At 41.0% G+C, this 17,494-nt stretch overlaps 1 protein-coding gene across 1 annotated transcript in view; it reads right to left on the reverse strand.

The window, feature by feature from the left end:
* LOC128901971 (transcription factor RFX3-like) overlaps positions 1-17,494 on the reverse strand; it is a 225,794-nt gene that overhangs the window by 118,658 nt on the left and 89,642 nt on the right. The window contains exon 4 of the mRNA XM_054184188.1: positions 1,493-1,748. Coding sequence (XP_054040163.1) covers positions 1,493-1,748 — 256 coding nt within the window. The remainder of the gene's footprint in view (positions 1-1,492; positions 1,749-17,494) is intronic.

Below are 17,494 nucleotides of genomic sequence, written 5' to 3' on the forward strand. Positions count from 1 at the left end.
ACTGTGCTGGTTTTGGCTGGGATAGAGGTAATTATCTTCGTAGTAGCTAGTATGGAGCTATGTTTTGGATTTGTGCTGAAAATAGTATTGATAATACAGGGATGTTTTGGTTATTGCTGAGCAGTGCTTACACAGAGTCAAGGCCTTTTCTGCTTCTCACACTGCCCCACCAGCAAGTAGGCTGGGGGTGCAGAAAAAGTTGCAAGGGGAGACAGCTGACCCCAACTGACCAAAGGTATATTCCATACCATATGATGTCATGCTCAGCAATAAAACTAGGGGGTTGATTGGTGGGGCTGCTGCTTGTAGACTGGCTGGGCATCAGTCGGTTGGTGGTGAGCTATTGTTTTCATTTGCATCACTTGTCTTTTTTGGGTTTTATTTATCTTTCTCTCTGTTATTTTTTTTCTTTTCCTTACAATATTATTATTATTATCGCTGTTGTTATTATTATTAAATTATTAAACTGGTTTTATCCCAACACACAAGTTTTCTCACTTTTACCCTTCTGATTCTCTCCCTCATCCCACTGAGGGGCGGAGTGAGCGAGTGCCTGTGTGGTGCTTACTTGCTGGCTGGGGTTAAGCCATGACGGTCCTTTTTGGCACCCAACATGGGGCTCGAAGGGTTCAATATAGCAACAGATTTGACTGGAATGTGCTAGATCAATTTTATAGCTGTTATTGCTGTTTAGCTATTAATTGACAGGCTCCTGTGCTTGCCATGGGGCTTGCTTGCCTCACTGTATATTAGAGTCTAGTGCTTATTAGTGCCTGCTTTTTGCTTTCGCTGCTTGCTGTACTGCTGTAGCACTTAGCTTACTCTGCTGTGCCTGGGAACATTTTGATAACAGCAATGACGATGCGCCTGGGCTGGCAGATGGCCAAGGCATCGGTGATGTTTCTGTGCTGCTGTACTGGAACTCCAGTGTGAAGTCGAGTTGAAGGGACTGTGATCTGTGGATGAGTCCACACAGGAGCAGGACACCCCAAAGAGTCTGTGGCTGTGGATAAGTCCATGCCAGATCAGGTATATCTCAAAGTGTCTGTGGTCATGGTTATGTCTGTGCCACAGCAGGTATACCTCTGAAGGGATCGTGGCCCAAGGATAAGTCCACACTTTTATTTTTCTCTCTGTTATTTTTTTCTTTTCCTTATTATTATTATTATTTATTTTCAAAAACTATTAAACTACTTTTATCTCAACCCACGAGTTTTCTCACCGATTCTCTCCCTCATCCCACCAGAGGGGAGTGAGCGAGCGGCTGCGTGGTGCTTAGTTGCTGGCTGGGGTTAAACCATGACAGCACTCACTTAATACTATTAACATGCACAAAGATAAACTAAATGAAAATATTTACAAGACAAAGCCATATATTACTGATTCTGCCAACATAATATGCTTTTTGCTACAGAAACATGTCAGCATGCAGGAACATCATAGTGACTAAGAAACTATCCCCAAAGATTTAACATAGTTCTGAAGTACTTACTGTAGCTGAGGAGGCCCGTGTTGTATGATTCACTGAATGACCAGAATTTTCCATTGAATTGCCAATCAGATAGGTCCCTCCTGAGCTGCTAATGAGCTGTCCTCCTGCAACACCCATCTGAATCCCTCCGGTGCCCACCATACTATGAGAGGAGACCACTGTTGTTGCCTGTGCAGAACTTCCTTGAGTATCGAAGTAATTTCCCCCAGTGTTTTGGTTATACATCTGGGTTTCTGTGTAAGGATAAGTTGTTCGACTTCAGGAAAAGAAAACAAAAGAAGTAGAAGTTATTTATCTGCATTGTTTAAGTCAGGGAAACATAACTGTAGAAAACAGTGTACAGTTGCTATAACCAAACTTAATAGGATTGTCAAACAACCCCTGCTTCCACACAAAATAACATTTCATTATGTCAAAGTACTGAGTAATTAACTTGGACTCATGTTACAAAAAGTATTCATTAAACTTCATGAAAAGTGTTTTCAGTCCCATCTGAAGAGGAGTGGAGAAAAGTATGACAAGAATTGAAGAGATGAGAGGAAGATGTCATTCAAGTATTAATATATTATATAGTAATTTGGCACAGTCTCCCATAGCATCCTCACAGGTAAGCTGGGGAAGTGTGGGTTAGATGAGCAGACAGTGAGGTGGATTGAGAACTGGCTGAATGGCAGAGCTCAGAGGGTTGTGATCAGTGGCGCAGAGTCTAGTTGGAGGCCTGTAACTAGCGGTGTTCCCCAGGGGTCAGTACTGGGTCCAGTCTTGTTCAACATATTCATCAGCGACCTGGATGAGGGGACAGAGTGTACCCTCAGCAAGTTTGCTGATGACACAAAACTGGGAGGAGTAGCTGACACACCAGAAGGCTGTGCTGCCATACAGCGAGACCTAGACAGGCTAGAAAGTTGGGCGGAGAGGAACCTAATGAAATTCAACAAGGGCAAGTGTAGGGTGCTGCACCTGGGGAGGAATAACCCCCCCATGCGCCAGTACAGGTTGGGGGCTGACCTGCTGCAAAGCAGCTCTGCAGAGAGGGACCTTGGAGTCCTGGTGGACAACAAGTTGACCATGAGCCTGCAGTGTGCCCTTGTGTCCAGGAAGGCTAATGGCATCCTGGGGTGCATTAAGAAGAGCGTGGCCAGCAGGTCAAGGGAGGTCATTCTCCCCCTCTACTCTGCCCTGGTGAGGCCACATCTGGAGTACTGCGTCCAGTTCTGGGCCCCCCAGTTCAAGAAGGACAGGGAACTACTGGAGAGAGTCCAGCAGAGGGCTACAAAGATGATCAAGAGAATGGAGCACCTCTCTTATGAAGAAAGGCTGAGAGACCTAGGTCTGCTTAGCCTGGAGAAGAGATGGCTGAGAGGGGATCTCATCAATGCTTATAAATATCTAAAGGGTGGGTGTCAGGAGGATGGGGCCAGACTCTTTTCAGTGGTGCCCAGCGACAGGACAAGGGGCAACAAGCACAAGCTGGAACACAGGAAATTCCATCTCAACATGAGGAGGAACTTCTTTACTTTGAGGGTAACAGAGCACAGGAACAGAGCACAGAGCACAGAGCCCAGAGAGGTTGCGGAGTCTCCTTCTCTGAAGATATTCAAAACCCGCCTGGATGCATTCCTGTCCAGCCTGCTCTAGGTGACCCTGCTCTGGCAGGGGGGTTGGACTAGATGATCTCTAGAGGTCCCTTCCAACCTCTACCATTATGTGATTCTGTAATTTATAAAATTGTTGTAACTTTTTAAATCCTACAGTCAAAGCTGGATTTTTATTTAGATGCCATTCATTTTGTATACTGTGTATATTATAAAACTGTAAACATGACCCCAAAAAACATCAGCCAAGATGGTCCTATATACAAGAGTCCTATAAATGTTTTGTATTGATTTTAAATTCTCTGAAACACTGGCTGAAGCTTGAAATTCTGAGCTCATTTGTATTTTAAGACATGCAGTTAGTACAGCAGAGTGAAATTTTAAATTGGACAACAATACATACAGTGTTATGATGAAGAAGTAATGAAACTAAAACAGAATTACAATTTGTGAAGGGATTTGTGAAAGGATTAAAAAAGTCAAAGGAACAGTAGTAATTTAACTCAATTCTTTCCAACTGTTAAACATTTGGGCCTCATTAAACAGTTAATCTTAAACTTTTCACTTAACTCAGGAACCTTATGTCATTCTTCAATTCATGTTCATAATGACTTGGATCGTTACCCTGTAATGAGTTATAATCTTTTATTAGCTATCGAACATAGTGGATATGCTCTAGGTGAACCTGCTTTGGTAGGGGGGCTGGACTAGATGATTTCTGAAGGTCCCTTCCAACCCCTACAATTCTGTGATTCTGTGATTTTTCTTTCAGTAGTTTTGAAAATACCTCAAAACAGTTAAGAAACTTCCTAAAAATCAAATGGCACCAACATTTTGAACACTTAACAGCAACCAAGTCAGAACATCTATGGTATAAACTATGGCCATCATGCATTCTCCCTTGTTCTTCAGAGACAGCAAAAGCCTCTAAAACTTAATTTTAATATTCTAAAAGCTTTTCAAGTTATATACGATATTACTTGTTTTCACTGTTACTTAAGCTAATTTATTTTTTTTTATTATTCTTGGTATTTCAAAAGCTTTAAGAGCAGCTGTGAGAAATTCAGAGTTAACCTAGAGGGACTATAGTGCAGTCTAATGAAAACAAAACGATTTAAAAGAAAGGGAGGGGGGGAAAGGAGGAGAAAGGCTCCAGAACCTGTATGGTTATCTAGTAGTACCTTCTTTTCAGAGCCAGAATCGAGCCACCTTTTACATTGGAATAACATGCGTGCAGGCAAGATGGTTTGGAGAAATCTCCTTGGGTATACCTGATTGATTTTATTAAATTAGGGCATCACTGAATGCCTGCAATGGATGGTAAGTCAAGCATCTGCTACCAGCCCAGATGTTATATTTTTCTTAGAACCAGGCAATTTAATCAACAGCCCTATTTAATAGAGGGTACTTAGGGCAAATAGTTCAACAAGTGTATGCCAAGGGGGTGGAATACTGGAATTTCCCCCAAAAGGGGAAAGAAAAAACTAGATATTAGTAAGATAAGAACAAAGGCACGAGATCATTGTTGACAATAAAAATAGCGCTGGCCAGAGGAAATGGTACAAATGATGTCTGCAAGACAAATCTCACTTGAAGAGGTGGAGTCCAAGAGGTGGGTCTTAGAAACCCAAAAGATTGATGCAAATCCTAGAGAATGCCCTCATTCACTTCAGTTCGTTTCTCCCTCTCTTCAATAGGCTGCAACTAGGGAGGCATTGGGGAATATATGTGAATGTATGTCACCAATACTGCCACTGAAGACAATATAGCCATGGCCACAGATCCATAGATTTTAAAACCAGAGATCTTAATGATTCTTGTGATCAGCTTGTCTTATTTTTTAAATAATGTAGGTCAAGAAGTGTTCGTTACCACTAAAATTCACCATTAATTATTTCATCAATCTCATGAAGTATTACTGAACTAGAGCAGGTCTTTCAGAAAGACATCTGATCTATATTTAAAGTGATAAGTATTCACCGTATTCTAGTGTAACCTGTTCCAATGGTAATTATTTTCATTATTAAACATTTTGTACATTATTCCTTGTCTAAATTTTGATGAGTTGCATTTTGAGCTTTACCTGCTACTGAAATATCTCTTTACTATCAGAAAACTTTTTCTCATGCAGGCGCCTAACCGTAGACAAAGCATCTCTTAACCTTCTCTAGCGTGTAAATAAAATAGGCTTAACTTGAAGACAGATTTTCCAGACAGTGAATCATTTGTCTTGCTCATTTTGAAAACTTCCACCTACTTCTGGGTTCTCTCTCATTCCAATGTATTTTATTTTTAAAAATCTCAAGCTTCCGGTAGGCTTGGGTCCTCAGTCTTTCAAAACGTTCTATGTGAAACAGGCCCCTGCATGCGCGGGAAGTGCCACCTACGTTAATGGCAAGTTATTCACGTGCAGAATCTGTTCTTTCAAGCTTTTAAGTTCAAAGTTAGGGCCAGGAACTTAGACTTTGGTTCTGGAAAAAAATGAGCATGAACTTAAGTTCACCTTTATTCAGAGTAGCATTTAAGCATATATCCCAAATTAAATAGGGATTATCCTGAATAGTGTGTGGTTTGTTTTTTTTTTTTTAAATTGTAGCCTTGACATTTTGGGAAAAATTATGAAAACAAATGTAACATTTTAAATTATATTCTACACATATAGAGATGAATTAATTGCATTCCTTACATTTCTAAGGACAAGCAGTCAAGTTACAGGCATATTTACAACCAGAGTGCTAAATGACAAAAATAACCCCACATCCATCTGTTTGAATGTGTGATCAGTCATACATTTCTTCTTTTTAAAAGACTAATTCAATATGGAAAGGCATCATTTATGAAGATGTTTTGATTGATAACTGAAAAAAGTTATCATTCCGACAGCAACTCCAACCAAACCATGTTAAACATATCTGCATTACTAATTACTAATGCATATAATTATCAGTGTACAGGGAAATTACAGCATGATAATTATGGGAATTGTGATTTTAGACTTCTCCATCAGTTCACTCAGTTTGCCACCTAAAATGCTCATTTATTATCTGCCATAGTCATTAATGGTTAAGAAGGGTATAACTTTTCTGTGGATAATAAATTCAAAACTGTGATTATTGTACATGTCGACTAAATCCTACAACGTTCAGTCTTTATGTAATCTTAGTAATTGTTCCTGTTAAAATCTTATTGTCCATTAATATTTTATCAGATGAACATATACATTAATGTCTCAGATGCCTTTATGGTATATATATAGAACAACACCTAACAATCCCAAATTCACTTTGAAAAAATGCCTTCCTAAAAGTCAATGGCAAAGAAATATTACTTTCTTCATGATTCAAGTAATTGACACACAATACTTAAGTTGTTCTGGGGAGGTCAGGACATCAGGAAAAAAAATTCCTCAGAAGTTTAAGCTCCGAGGTACTGAAATTAACATGGACAACCTCCAATTCATTATCTATATTTGTTTGCATTTCTAAACCCCTCTTTACTGACAGTAAAACAGGCTGCTTTTGGTGATATCTTAAAGTTTGAGACATTTGCTGCCTCATGTCCAAAAGAAGTCCCTGTCTCTATCTACACAGGCACCTATTTTTAACTTTATCTGCTTCCTTTTATTTTTATCTGCTATATCTTTAGCACCTTTTAACTTTATCTGCTTCAAAAATGTTGCCATTGTAGGCTTTAAACCAAGTGAAATACTAAAGAAGTTTTCATCAAGTGAAGAAATTCTTCATCATTGTGAAGAAATTACTTATTCATCAAGTGTATATTAGAAAATTTAAATTCAGCACAGCTAATTAAGCCTTGGGTACTAGTGATAACCGTGTTTGCTGTTGTAGCTCTTCCTTGTAACAATTGTTACTTTCTCATCGACAACCTTAAAACAAGGTCTGTATGCATCACTATAATAATCAAGTGTTATATGGTAAATGGATGAGAACTCCAGAGTGCTTTCCACTTATATTTCAAAACAGTGCATTCATACAAATGCTACTGTCCTCTGAAGAGGTACTCATGCCAGAGGGCTGAATTGGACAGACAAACTTGCCTAGAAGCAGAGACTTGAAAATGAAGCATCAGTGACCGTATAAAGAGAACTCACAGGTCCAACTTTTACACCCAGAAGAATGTGAAAGATTCTCTTGAAAGTCCTCACAGACTAAGCAACTGTAGTAGAGCTTTTACTAGGTTATATGGAATTTTGCTCAAGAGAATGAAAAAGTAATTGAAAGACAGAAAAAAAACGCAATTGTTTTAAGATTTTGGGGAAAAAAGAAGTTTTGTACATATACACAAACAAAAACATAAAAAGATGTAAAATATGTCTGATATTTTATATATGCCAACTTTAAAAGAACTCAGAAAAGCTTTAAAAGTGTTTGTATTGGACTAGATGCACAAACAGCAGGAGGTAGCTCATATTCAAGGGAGAACAAGAGAGAAAATAATGAATTACTGGAACAGTGCTGGCCACTTCAGTAAGAACACCAGTCATCTAATGAAAATATAGACATTTCTGGGAAGCCACAGACAGAGTTAGACATAGTTGTGGTCTCCGCTACTGTATCACTTTTCATAATGTTTTATTACTGTTTACCTTCCAAAACAAAATACTGTAACTAATATATTTATAATAATTAAAGAGGAGACAGACAAGTTCAAGAAAATAATGGCCTCCAAAATTCACACTTTTCCCAGCTGGAATGTTTAATTAGGCTAAGGACTTCTTTTCTGTCCCTAATCAGATAGGAAAGCTGGGAGAAATGAACGGGGGTCCTAATTATTTTTTTTTGTTTTCTTATGTTTGATGTGAGGGTATTTCAGATGCTATGAGCATCCATTACATTTCATTATAAAATAAGCACATCACAGTTATCTCCAGTAGTCTGCATGTGCACAGGGTATGCATATTGACTGATGAATATAAATCTTTCTTATGATCAGAAAACAACATACGGGGCCAACATATGGAGCAGAAGCATACATAACAGCCACGACTTGGTAAAAATTCAAAATGTTTGGAGTTTATATCAGATGTCTTCCTCCTCCCTAAGTTCTCAAATGCCAGTTCGCTGTCTGTTTTCATCTTCCTTGCTGGATGTTTCAAATGGCTGGTCAAATTATCAATACTACTCTTTCTCTTGGATTCAACCCCTTTTTATAAATCAAGCAGTAGTTTGTATACCTCACCTTTCTCATATGCTTGAGATTCTAAACCACTGAGCTGCCCTGTAGTTGATCTGCCAGATATGGTACAGACTCAAAAATCTCCTCAAAACCTTGTCAAGCTTGCTTAGGATTTCTAGAACAGGCACGCTCCATCGAACTTCTAAAAAAAACACATAGCAAGAGCCATACACTTCAACAAGAGTTAGTCCCATCAGGAAATCAGGACTGAGAAACAAACCAGAAAGTTCAGATAATTATTTTTAAAAATTCAGAAAAAAATATGACAAGACAGAGTTGGCAAGAGATGAACTGCCACTTTTAGAATAAACTGTCTATTTAATTAGGCACACAGGAATCCACTCCTCTAGAAAAGTGCTAACACCATGTCACGGAGAATTAGACTGTTATGATAGCAGTCAGTGGCTAGGCATGTTTGACCTACTTTACACGTTTTCACAGAAAAAAAGAAAAGGAACAGACAGAAATTCACCTCAGGGATTCAGAGGCATCTCAAATACCAAATTTTGAATACCTCAGAAACAAAAAAGTCATTGTGTTCCTTTGGCCAATTTTTAATAATGAGAACAATACACTCAAATGTATTTTAATTCCAACATTTCAACTTGATTTCTGTTATATTTCTCTGCTGAAAATTATTAAATCAATTGCATCAGAGTTTTCCATAAGAGTGTATCGGGTTTACGTGGCAAGGTTTTGGTGGACGTGGGGGGGTGCAGGGGATGGCTTCTGAGAGGAGACACCAGAAGCTGCCCCCATGTCAGGCAGAGCCAGTTCCAGATGGTTCCGGGACAGGCCTGCCATTGGCCAAAGCTGAGCCAATCAGCAACGTTGCTAGTGCCTCTGTGATAACACATTTAAGAAAGGGTGAAAAAAAAACGCTGCACAACGGCAGCTAGGAGAGAGGAGTGAGAATTATGTGAGAGAACCAGCCCAGCAGACACCAAGGTCAGTGAAGAAGGAGGGGGAGGAGGTGCTCCAGGCACCAGAGCAGAGATTCCCCTGCAGCCTGGGGTGAAGACCATGGTGGCGCAGGTTGTACCCCTGCAGCCCATGGAGGTCCACAGTGGAGCGGATATCCACATTGCAGCCTGTGAAGGACCCCATGCTGGAGCAGGTGGGTGTGCCCTGAAGGAAGCTGCAGCCCGGGGAGAAGAAGGTTTTCTGGAAGGACCTGTGACCTTGTGGGGGACCCACGCTGGAACAGTCCATTCCTTAAGGACTGCACCCCGTGGAAAAGGAAAGACCCATGCTGGAGTAGTTCTTGAAGAACTGCAGCCCGTGAGAAGGACCCACGTTGGCGAAGGTTGTGAAGGACTGTCTCCCATGGGTGGGACCCCACACTGGAGCAGGGGAAGAGTGTGAGGAGGAAGAAGCGGCAGAGACAAAGCGTTATGAACTGACAGCAACCTCCATTCCCTATTGCCTGTGCCGCTCGGGGCGTGGAGGTAAAAGAGTCATGAGCGAAGTCATCAGCACAAGAAGGACATGGACCTGTTGGAGCAGGTCCAGAGGAGGGCCACGAAGATGATCAAAGGGCTGGAGCACCTCTCCTATGAAGACAGGCTGAGAGAGATGGGGTTGTTCAGCCTGGAGAAGAGAAGGCTCCGGGGAGACTTTATAGAGGCCTTCCAGTACCTGAAGGGGGCCTACAGGAAAGCTGGGGAGGGGCTGTTTGCAGGGGTATGTAGCGATAGGACGAGGGGCAATGGTTTTAAACTAGAGCAGGGTAGGTTTAGATTGGACGTTAGGAAGAAGTTCTTTACAATGAGGGTGGTGAGGCACTGGAACAGGTTGTCCAGAGAGGTGGTGGAGGCCCCATCCCTGGAGACATTCAAGGCCAGGCTTGATGAGGCTCTGAGCAACCTGATGTAGTTGAAGATGTCCCTGCTTACTGCAGGGGGGTTGGACTAGACGACCTTTAAAGGTCCCTTCCAACCCATCACATTCTATGATTCTATGAAGTTGAGCCTGGGAAGAAGGGAGGGCTGGTGGGAAGTTGTTTTTAGATTTGTTCTTATTTCTCATTATCGTACGCTGTTTAATTGGCAATAAATTAAATTAATTTCCCCAAGTCAAGTCTGTTTTGCCTGTGCAAGTGTGGTGGGCTGACCTTGTCTGGCCTCCAGGTGCCCACCAAGCTGCTTTAACTCTCCCCTTCCATCAACAACACGGGGTGAGAAAAATATGACAAAAAGCTTGTGGGTTGAGATAAGGCCATAGAGATCACTCATCAATTACCGTCACTGGCAAAACAGACTGTTGAGGAGTGGGAGTGAGAGTGGCTTGGTGGGCACCTGGTGGCTAGGCCAACCCACCACAAAGAGTTATTTCAGAAAAAAATTGTTTGTAATTAATACACTAAATATAACATGCTGATAGTTAATATCGGTATGTGATCTACTGAATAAATATATTAAAAGGCAAAACTAGAAAGAAAACACTAGGTGCTACAGGGCTTTTTAAATTTAAGTTTTTTAACACAATTTAATTTAAATGTTTTAACACACCAAAAGCTAATGGCTGAAAGCTAGAGAGAAATAAGCAACATGAGCAGATGAGGCCAGAATGTAAATAGTAAAAGTGTGACTGACCTTAGTCTCATGGGGATTTTCTGGACGTACAGTGGGGGCTGTATGAGGCTCACAGGGGCAGAGTAGGACATATATGTACTTCTATCTACTGTGCAACACTGAAACTTCTCTCTCTCTCTCTCTGGAAGGGTTAGGGAGAAGCCATGATGCTTCACAGCTATGGAGCAGAAAGAAGCAGGAGGCAGAGTCTTGGGGGACAGAGGTTAATGAGAGTACAAGACCCCCAAATCCTCTAATCTTACCACCCCACTAGTTAATTCTTAACTGACTGACATTTTTAGCAGTGGTAGTAACTGACCATTTGAATGACTGATTAAACAGATTATTCACCTTCTTGTGTTTGGAAATCAAGATTGAATGCCTTTTTTCACCAAACAAGTCATTGTGCTCAGATGAAGATTTGAATAAAAATGTCAGGCCTGTGTGATTAAAAGGTCAGACTAGATGATTTAATATTCCAATGTAACATAAAGATCCATGCATCTCTGATTTTTTTATCTGAAGCAGTTTGTTCATCTTAGGATGAAGCCAGCTACATAAAGAAACTGTGTTGCCAATCACCAGAGAGGGGTGAGGGAATAGACAAAGAAAAAAAATTCCTTTACCTGGAAAGAGATTGACTGTTTGAATAAATAAAATCTCATCTCAAACTACTTTCCAAATCACAAGCTTAAAATAAAGCTATGGAAGTTTCCACATTTATTTAATTTTTTTTGCTCTTAGAATAACTATAATACTTCCGCCAAAATTATATTATCAGGATATGACATTACTATTGGGCCTCCTTATTTGCGGCTGTTGTTCTTTTAGTATCAGAAGTATTAATTCATAAGTATTAATTAATTAATTATTATTGACTTTGTTTTTATTTTGATCTGCACAAGCATGACTGAAACTAAATTTCTGAGTCAAGAGTTCCTAAGGTTAGTGATGACTGATGAATAACAGTGATTGCAGATCAATCCTAATGCTTGTTAGAAAAAGCAGAACTAATAGATGGGAGTTCCTCCCTGGCTGACAAGCATAATACATTTTTGAATTTAATAACTATATATACATTTTGAAATTTTTGACATTAGGAAACACTGATAATATAATTCGAATTTTATCAGACATTAAGACATTCACATATGGAAAAAAGTGCAGGGTGATTTAAATTCTACTATTTATAGGGCAGATAATTTTCTAATTAGTCTTTGCTGTAGCTGCCTGTCCTCCGACAGTAACTGTCAGTAACCCACCTAGACTCATCCTTCAAGTAGAATACAACATGTAGTATAATTTCAAATTGCTAACCAATTAGGGCAAATCGCTCCTCCTACAATCTATAAGTAGAATTATCAGGAAGAGCTAAAATCTTATCAATGTTACGACTAATTTGCTAGTTACAAAAATTTAATTATTTGATTAGTGAGGGTGAATAAAACAAAATGAAGTTGTTTGTTGTAAACAGTGAAACAGAACTAAATCTTGATATGGCAAAAGTGTCAGAGGTTATAATAAGCCCATGCCTGGTTCATTTATCTCCATGTGAAAATTATCCAAAATTAATTCAAAGGATTTGAATACATTTGCTGAGTATTACATTAGGAAGCAGGCCCCGCTATTGTGATCTCTTAAATTCTCTATACAAGTATGAAAAATATTATGATGGTGCAGGTAGGATGAGGGTTAAAAGTGAAATGACTTCAAGCTATATCAGGTACAAAGCAAAGAAAAATTGAACTGCTCTAGTTTGCCTGGTTTATTTATACCTTCTATTAAATTTAAAGCTGAGTATGCGTTTGACATCACAGTTTAAGCTGAACTGTTTAGGTTTCAACTGACTGTTGCTTTTACGAGTTGAACCTTATATATCAAGAGCCTAAAATTAATTAGAGGTGTCAAGAACTAATTAGAGATCTCAAGATTGGTGGCAGCCTGGGCTGCAGTGACCATGCCCTGGTGGAATTCACAATCTTGAGGGATATGGGCCAGGTGAGGAGTAGAGTCATTGGGAAGCAGCCTCTCAGCTATAAGCTATGAGAGGTTTGAGCAGGAGCAAAGGCCTGACTGCTACCCGTATTAAGGCATACTGGTTCTCTATCTGGCTGCGGACAGGGAGAATCCGGGAAGTGGCCTCTCAGCTATAAGCCAGGAAAGATTTGAGCAGTAGCAAGCCATGACGGCCCAAGGAATGTCTGTGCTTGACTGCTCCCCGGTTTTGGAAAAATTGAAGGAGTACAAGGCATGTCCTACTCTGCCGGGAATGGTCTGGGCCCATGGTAATTGGTATAATCCAGAAGCGGTGGCAAGTCGTATCACTACCCTTGCGAAGGAGTGAAAGTTGCGGTTAGGTAAAGGAAAAGCTATAGTGTGTGTGGTATTAGGGGCAGCACTGACTGCAGCCCAAGAGGATAGACACTTGACCAGGAAAATAGAAGGAGAGAAAATAAAATTCTTGCAAGAGCAAATTGAAATTTTGCAAAGCCAATTAGCCGCTGAGCGTAACACCGCTCAGCGACTCCACGCGGCTTTGTTGGATGCCCTGTACCGAGAAAAAATCTTATGGTCCGAACTAGACCAATGGGAAGTGGCAATTGACAATTGATTACCGTCATCTGAATGCCATCACAGGCCCCTTGATGGCTGCAGTGCCTAACATAGCTGAAAGAATCATATGTCAACAACCGATTACTCTACAAGGACCCTTTAAGGTCTTGAAACCTGTGCTGACTGGAGCCCTCTCCCCTGTGAGGGTTGCACAGCGAGAAACAGTGAGGAAGTGGTACACACAATTAGATCATATTGCCACACGCAGCAGATAGAGGAGGGAACCCCCAAAGTGCTCATAAAACTTACTTCTCCATTTGAACCCCACCTGAAGAACGTATGGTTTAGGAATCTGTTGTTGGCTGAAGGAATTGAGAAGCTTATTTGAGCATGGAAAAAACGTAAGAAATTACCCCTCAGGAAATCTAGCGAGATGGCAGTAATCTAACAGCAGTCCAGAAAAAAAAAATAAAAAGGGGGGGGAGGGGGGGGATCAGAAAAAAAAAACAAAACCACAACTTTGTCTCCTGCTGTCTCCTGTTGTATGAATCTGTTTGCTCCTTTTTTGTGGACCTCTTAGAGGCACTCCACAGAATGACTGAACTCTTGCCTTCTTAACCCTTTCATCACTGTATTATGATTGTTTTTTATTTTTAAAAGGATATAAACCCTGAAGACTCCCGTCAACATACATACGTGGGCAGCCACTGATGCTCACGGGAAGGACCATCGGATCCACACTAGGTGGATCACTCCACCTTTTTAATTATTTTCTGCTTTATATATGTTTTACAGGTTATAAACAATCATCGTGGGACTTATGTTTTCGATTGTTAAGTGGGTTATTCCTTGCATTGCTTGTCTGATTTTTATTATGCTTGTTCTTATACTTTACTAGGGAAAGATGGTGTGGGAAAATTTGTATTCTTATTTAGTGTATTTATAATCTTGTCTCAGTCAATTGTTAATCTGAATCCCAGTTTGGCATGGGAGTTGATACAAAGGTTTATGCATATTTGGAACCATATGGACTAGGGGATGTACATCACCCTCCCTGGTTCTGCACCAGAAGAGTCCAAATTTACAATGATTAGTCTAAATCTTACGAAAACATTGAAAATAAATTAAGTCCCCTTTTTCTTGACCAGAAAGAGGGCCAACCATCGAAAAGTAACAGGGTATGGATTTTAATACTCAAGGGCTTTTGTATGAACTTCCGAGCAATTCTGTTTGAGAATATTTATGGAATCAAATTTGTTATCAGTCCTTAACCAATAGTTCTAGTAAATGGTATTCCCAGTTAAATATGTTTTAGATATGCTTTTGGAGAATTAAACGCACAGGTACAACAAGTCTCCAAGATGACACTCCAAAACCGATTAGCATTGAACATGCTGTTGCTTAAAGAACAAGGAGCGTGTGGCATGCTAAATCTGACTGAAGGAGAATGCTGTATTACCATCCACAACGCCACTACCTCCATAGAAGAAGCCCGTGCGAGGATGAAGGAAGTCACGGATAAAACCGGAGAATTGTTCCAATCGCTCCAACTGAAGGATTGGTTCGATGGATTGAGTCCTGGATCATGGATCTCTTCTCTTTTGCAAACTTTGGGACTCACGGGGTGGGGAAAGTGGCTGGCACAAATTGGAATTGTTTTGTTGATCGGATTTATATTCTTAATGGTAGGGATTACTGCGATGCAATGTATGATCACCTGTTTCTTATCTTCTTCCTCTTCTCTCTTCTCTCCTACCATCCGCTATATTAAAATCACCATGGCTGAGGAAGATCAGAATCAAAGTACCCAGATTACGGGATTCTGGGCTTGTGGATATGTTCCATCTTGGAATCCTTAGAAGTGAAGAGGTGGAGAAAACGGTTTGTAAATATTGCCCTTATGATATTGTGTGATTCAATGCTAGGCCTTACAGCAGTTATATGTATGATCTCCTTCTTTCCGTCTTCTCTTTCCTCTACACCTATACACTATGTTCAGATCACAACGGCTGAAGAAAATCTTGGAGTGTTTGAGCCACGGGGTGGTGTAAGAGATGGACCATAAAGTCCCTGACAAGGGGCAGAAGGCCCTCCGAGCCTTCAATGGAATGCCTCAAACACTCACAAGGAAATAAATAATGCAGGCCTGGCCTTCAAAGAACTGATAAGGCTAACACTTCTGGCGCCTGAAAGTGTGGGAGAACTGTCTTGTGAAGACAAGATAGTTCTGCCACTCATGTGGTGAGCTTGCTAGTTCTCAGTTCTCAAGGCCATTGTGTCCGATGAGTGACCTTTGCTTCATTATCCGTGAAATGCATATGAAAGCACACACCCCTGCATATGCTAATGAAGATTACAGAGATCATGCTAAACATGTATGACTACAGCACTCATCTCTCCACCCAAATCATGCTACGTGTCACCTGGAAGAAGGGAGAAACCTGAGATGAGGCTGTCCTCAGCAAGGGGGGTGGACCATGCTAATTCAGCAAACATAAAAGGGGAAAATAAGTGCCCCTAGACGGGGGAACAAAGAAGAAACAAAAGAAGAAGATCGTGCCTGGGAAGATTCTTCCCAAGAAAGAAGACCATACCTGGGAAGATTTTTCCAAGAAAGAAGATTGTGCCTGGGAAGATTCCCTGAAGAAGACGCTGGAACCAGGACCGGTGATCTCTTTATCTCTGTCTTTTCCTCTCTCTATCCCTCAGTTTCTCTTTTCTCTTTTCTCTTAGGGTTGTTAAGTAACGGTTAGAGTTGTTAAGTAACGACCTTAAGTACGATCTTAAGTACCGCTTGCCATAAGTTGTCCTATACCTGTTGTTAAGTAACACAATACATACCTCACCATTTGCCATAATTTGTCGTATACCTAACCAATTATCATGGACTTGTTAAGACCTATACTAATCGTTTTGGGAAGCTAATAAATGTTTCTATATGGACCTTGAGATTTATCTCACCTTAGTCTGCGCCGTTGGGAATTTACGAATCTGAAGTCACTTACCCCCCCTCTTTCCCGAGAGTGGGATGTGACAGTGTTTGACATCACAGTTTAAGCTGAACTGTTTAGGTTTCAACTGACTCTTGCTTTTACGAGTTGAACCTTATATATCAAGAGCCTAAAATTAATTAGAGGTGTCAAGAACTAATTAGAGATCTCAAGATTGGTGGCAGCCTGGGCTGCAGTGACCATGCCCTGGCGGAATTCACAATCTTGAGGGATATGGGCTAGGTGAAGAGTAGAGTCAGAACTCTGAGTTTTAGGAGAGCAAACTTTCAGTTGTTTAAGGAATTAGCGGATGGGACCCCCTGGGAGGCTGTCCTCGGGGATAAAGGAGCTGAACAGAGCTGGCAGCTCTTCAAGGACATTTTTCTTAGAGTGCAAGAGCTCTTGATTCCCACATGTAAGAAATCAGGCAAGGAAGGTGGAAACCAGCATGGCCCAGTAAGGACCTCCTGGTCAAACTAAAGTGCAAGAAGGAAATGCACAGGCAGTGGAACCAGGGACACGTATCCTGGGAAGAATATAGGGACGCTTCCCAGAGGTGTAGGGATGGGATCAGGAAAGCTAAGGCGCAGCTGGTACTGAATTTGGCAAGGGATGAGAAGAATAATAAGAAGGGCTTCTACAGGTAGGTTGGCCAGAAAAGGAAGATTAAAGCAAATGTACAACCCCGCCCCAATAAATAGGGGGATAACTTGTGACAACCGACATGGTACTCAACACTGTCAATGTCTCCTCCCACGTCTCTCAAGACCCTGAACCTCAAGGCAGGGACTGGGGAAATGAAGTTCCTCCCATCATAGGAGAAGATCAGGTTCGAGACCACCTGAGGAACCTGAGCATACACAAGTCCGTGGGACCCGATGAGATGCATCCCAGGGTCCTGAGGGAACTGGCCGATGTAGTTGCCAAGCCACTCTCCATGATATTTGAAAAGTCATGGCAGTCAGACTACGTCCCCGGTGACTGGAAAAAGGGGAAACATTGCACCCATTTTTAAAAAGGGTAAAAAGGAGGACCCTGGGAACAACCGACCAGTCAGCCTCACTTCTGTGCCCGGGAAGATCATGGAGCAGATCC

The sequence above is a fragment of the Rissa tridactyla genome, chromosome W (assembly GCF_028500815.1).
Source record: "Rissa tridactyla isolate bRisTri1 chromosome W, bRisTri1.patW.cur.20221130, whole genome shotgun sequence".
NCBI classification, from domain to species: Eukaryota; Metazoa; Chordata; class Aves; order Charadriiformes; family Laridae; genus Rissa; species Rissa tridactyla.